Source organism: Carcharodon carcharias, chromosome 27, assembly GCF_017639515.1.
Source record: "Carcharodon carcharias isolate sCarCar2 chromosome 27, sCarCar2.pri, whole genome shotgun sequence".
In the NCBI taxonomy this organism is placed as follows: domain Eukaryota; kingdom Metazoa; phylum Chordata; class Chondrichthyes; order Lamniformes; family Lamnidae; genus Carcharodon; species Carcharodon carcharias.
Genome location: NC_054493.1, coordinates 11,507,158 through 11,512,051, shown reverse-complemented (window position 1 = coordinate 11,512,051; position 4,894 = coordinate 11,507,158). Strand labels below are relative to the sequence as shown.

The 4,894-nt window shown below is 42.8% G+C and overlaps 1 protein-coding gene across 1 annotated transcript; it reads left to right on the top strand.

Annotated features, from left to right (window-relative positions):
* Positions 1–338: 338 nt before the first annotated feature.
* Positions 339–2,540, top strand: LOC121270577 (gastrula zinc finger protein XlCGF49.1-like). The gene is made up of 2 exons (XM_041175949.1): positions 339–484; positions 1,034–2,540. The coding sequence occupies exons 1-2, from the start codon at positions 438–440 to the stop codon at positions 1,680–1,682; spliced, it is 696 nt and encodes a 231-aa protein (XP_041031883.1). The 5' UTR covers positions 339–437; the 3' UTR covers positions 1,683–2,540.
* The last annotated feature ends 2,354 nt before the right edge of the window (positions 2,541–4,894 follow it).

Below are 4,894 nucleotides of genomic sequence, written 5' to 3'. Positions count from 1 at the left end.
TTAGCTCTTCTTGTCCCAACACCCACCCCCTTAAACCAGCTTATATTTCACTCCTTTATTTTTACTTAATTCTGTCGAAGGGTCATGAGGACTCGAAACGTCAACTCTTTTCTTCTCCGCCGATGCTGCCAGACCTGCTGAGTTTTTCCAGGTAATTCTGTTTTTGTTTCACAAACAGGAAGGTCCAGTTTTCTCCTGGAGCTTGAGACAAATCCAAATGTGCAGTTTCAGCCAATGAGGGAGATCCGGGCTCAGCCCCGTCCCTTATTCACTCCGATTGGTTGGAATAATAGCCATTCTCTCTTCCTATTGGTCCGGTGCTTCCGCCAATCACTAGACCCCCGCCCCCTCGGAATTGTAAGGTGAAGCATGCGCAGTGCGGATACGAAGCTGGTTTCAGGAGGTCCTCTGAAAATTCGCAGCGGTGACCGAGAGGGATGGAGCCGGCTGCTGGTTTTGATTGGAGAGCTTCACAAAACCCGATGTAAGCCCCAAACCCCCAATAAGAAGATCCCAATCCCGCGTTTGTCCTTCTTCAGGAATAAGGCCTAGATTAACTGTTGCCATTTCCATAAGGGCCAATGCGGAATAGCGCTCATTCGTAACCGCCATCGTTGTAGGGGGCAATCCTGTCAATCAGCCATTGAGCTTCCTGCTGATCGGCGCCCACTCTGCTGCAAGTCCAGCTGCAACACGCACTCTGATTGGTGGGAGGTCCAGATGACCCCCATCAGTTCTCCAGCTCCGCCCCTTTGCAATCGAAACAGAAAGAGGAACAACTGATTGAATGGTAGAAATAGAAAAGTCATCACCTGCTGACTCTCCCAGCAGCTCCCTGTCTGTTTCTGTCTGTATCTTTTCCTCTCTCCTACCAGTTGGGTTTTTATGACAATCCAGCAGTTTTCATGGTCACTTTTTCCTAGTGCCGGCACCACAAATTACCAGATTCATTCAGCTCAATTTCACAACCTGCCTTTGTGTTTTTGTGGGTTCTCTCTCACTCTCTTCTCTCTGTTTTAAATCAATTTCACAGAAGGGGAGGATTTCCAGGTGGGAAACTGAAACCAAACATCACACCAGAGTCACTCAATTCATCAGGACCTGAAGATTATTGGCCTTCGAACATGGAAGCAAAAAGCACCATTCAGACTGGGGCAAAACAGTGTAAATGTGAGGACTGTGGGAAGAGATTCAGTTACCCATCTGAGCTGGAAATTCATCAGCGCAGTCACACTGGGGAGAGACCTTTCACCTGTTCTATGTGTGGGAAGGAATTCACTAGTTTTTCTTCCCTGCAGAAACACCAGCCGGTTCACACTGACGAGAGACCTTTTAAATGCGCTGACTGTGGAAAGAGCTTTAAAAGCCTAAATGTACTAAGGATGCACCAGCGCATTCACACTGGGGGCAGGCCATTCAGCTGCTCACAGTGTGGGAAGAGGTTCAGAGTATCATCTGAGCTGTTGATGCACCAGCGAGTTCATACTGATGAGAGACCTTTCAAATGTGCAGACTGTGAGAAGTGCTATAAAAGGTCAGAGGAACTGCGGCACCATCAACGTGTTCACACTGATGAGAGACCATTCAGATGTTCTCAATGTGGGAATGGGTTCAGGCGATCAGCTGATCTTATTCGACACCAGCGCAATTCACACTGGGGAGAAGCCTTTCACCTGCTCTGAATGTGGGAAGGGATTCACTCAGTTATCCCATCGGTTAAGGCACCAGCAAGTTCACACTGAAGAGAGACCTTTTAAATGTCCAGACTGTGGGAAGTGCTTTAAAAGTCCTGAGGAAGTGCGGTATCATCAACGTGTTCACACTGACAAGAGACCATTCAGATGCTCTCACTGTGGGACTGGGTTCAAGCAATCAGGTGACCTCACTGTACACCAGCGCACTCACACTGGGGAGAGGCCGTTCATCTGCTCTGAGTGTGAGATGGGATTCACTTGTTTATCCAACCTTATGAGACATCGGCAAGTTAATTAATGACAGCAGGGGTTAGATTCTACTGTTATTGCTGCTGTTAATCAAGTCCATGACTGTACTGTGTTTATTCTGATAGCTGTAATTTATTCCTGAGGTCATTTACCCTTCCCATTAGACTTAGCCTGTACCCTATACCATTTCTCATCCATGCGTGAATAGACTATTATGTCTGCAAGCCTCTTTTAAAATTTAAATCCATTCATAAACTGTATTGAACTAAAGATGAACAACAGACAGATCACCATCCAATCCTGCAGCTCTATACTGACATGAGAAAGTCTTTTCTGTAACTCGAGGTGAGATTCGGTAAGCTGTGAATCACAAGTAGGCTTGTGTCATTTGAGAGACAGGCTGTTCAAAGCTGTTAACTTGTTAGATATTTAATGAATTACTCTGAAAGAAAACTCACCAGTTTATAACCTCAGAACTTGCTCCCTGCTGTAATTAATATTCAGCATCCATTCGTGCTGATTTACAGTGAATCACTTGAATATCCTGTAGAGTCTTTGTTCCTTGTTTTGTGAAATAGCTCTCCCCATTAGTGCTGGATAACTCTGATTACATTTAGACATGTCTAGAAAGGATCTGTGTGCCCACATTTTACTGTAATATGTAAACAATAAACAATGTTTATGGCCTGACTTGTAGTCTGGTATCCGGGTGATTTGCAAAGAAAGATTTAATTCATTCACTCAGCAGCTTGAGGGGAACCATACTGAGGCTTAAAGAACATTAGAAATAGGAGCAGGAATAGACCATTCGGCCCTTTGAGCCTGCTCTGCTATTCAATATAATCATGACTGATCTTCTACCTAAGCTCCACTCCCCCAATATACCTTAATTCTCTTCATATCCAAAATTCTATCGACCTCTGTCTTAAATATAACAGAACCAGCACACACTGATGTGGAAAATTGCAAAGATTCACAACCCTCTGAGTGAGGAGATTCCTCCTTTTCTCAATTTTAAATGGTCAACCCCTTATTCTGAGACTGTGCCACCCACCCCCCTCACCGCACGCCCCCGCCCCCGGCCCCACCTAGATTCCCCAGCCAGGGGAAACATTTTCTCACATCTACCCTGTCAGGCCCCTTAAGAATTTTAAATTTCAATTAGATCACTGCTCATTTTTCTAAACTCCATTAAATATAGGCCTAGTCTGCTCGATCTCTCCTCATGGGACAATCTCCTCATCCCAGGAACCAGTCTGATGAACATTTGTTTCACTCCCTCTAGGACAAGTAGGTAAGGAGACTAAACCCGCACACAAAACTCCAGATGAGGCCTCGCCAATGCTCTGTATAATTGTAGTAAGACTTATTTACTCTTATGCTCCAATCCTTTTGCAATAAAATCTAACAGACCATTTGCCATTTGCTTGCTGTATCTGTGTGTTAACTTTCTGTGATTCATGTACAAGGACAGCCAGGTCCCTCTGAATGCAAATATTTCACAGTCTCTCACCATTCAAAAAAATATCCGGCTTTTATAATTTCTCTATCAAAATTGATAACTTCACGCTTCACCAAGTTGTATTCCATCTTCCATGTCCTTACCCACTCTCCCAATCTCTCTATCCCTCTGCAGACTCTTTATGTCCTTGTCACCGTTTACTTTTCCAATTAGCTTTCTTCGACAGCAATCTGGATACATTATACTCAGTCTCCTCATCTAATTCATTGATATTGATTGTAAATAGCTGAGGCTTAACTACTGATCCTTGTGGTACCCACAAGTTACAGCCTGTCAATCTGAAAATGTCCCATTTATTCAAATTCTCTGTTTTCTGCCCATTAATTAACTCTCAGTCCGTGCTAGAATATTACTCCAATCATCTGAGACTTGATTTTGTGTAATGATCTCTTGTGTGGCACCTTATCAAATGCTTTATGAAAATCCAAATACATGACATGCACTGATTTCCTCGATATCCACCTCGTCCATTACACCCACATAAAGCTCTAAACAAACATGATTTCCCTTTCATAAATCTGTACTGACTGTTTAATCAGTTAATGATTTTCTAAGTGTCCTGTTACCACATCTAATAATAGGCTCTAGTATTTTGCCAATTACTGATGTGAGACTAATTGGTCTGTAGTTCCCCATTTTCTCTCTTCCTCCTTTTTGATTAGCGAGGTTATGTTTGCTACCTTCCATTCCTTGGGAACTGTTCTAAAATCCAAGGAATTCTGGAAGATCAAATCCAATGTATCCAACATGGCATGATCCCTGTGGAGATCAACAAACCAAAAGAACTAAATTTACCAAACGACCCCAACAAGAAAACCATTGGACAAGATTTCACTTTTGATGCCTTTTACTTTAACAATCAAACCAAAATCAACATAAATTAAACATGAATTAACAGGCACATTGCAGTCACTATTAACTAAAAATTACATATTAAATAGCAAATGCAACAAAGGGAGATCTGCATTTTTCAGAGGTCCACCCACAGATATGGCACCAATTTCAGCCACAAACTCCATCAAAACTCTGAAAGTCCTCAGGTAGAATTCCAGCTCCTTTTCTTTCAGGATTGAGGTACCAATTCCATATTTCACTCCGAGGAGCAGTTTGTTTCTTGAAGGTGAGACTATTATTAAAATGATTACACGTACAGTGTCCACCCAGGGATCTGTCTGGACTATCCAGCACCTCACAGTCAGGATCATGTGTCTAGGAAGAGGAGGCTGTTGTCCAGTATTTCCAAACCAATTCTCTATCTAAGTGATAGATTATCTCTAATTCCAGGCACTTTCATTTTGTTAGTTTCTTGTTTGGAACTTCATCAAATGCCTTCTGGAAGTCAATCTAAGTAACATCCAATGACATTCCCTTACCTACCACATTAGTGACCTCCTCAAAAATACAGCACAGTTAGTTAGACATGATTTAG

Coding starts and splice junctions, on each gene's coding strand:
- LOC121270577 (XM_041175949.1), top strand. CDS start 438: ATGGAGCCGGCTGCTGGTTTTGATTGGAGAGCTTCACAAAACCCGAT. Junction 485..1,033: donor AGAGCTTCACAAAACCCGAT/GTAAGCCCCAAA, acceptor TCAATTTCACAG/AAGGGGAGGATTTCCAGGTG.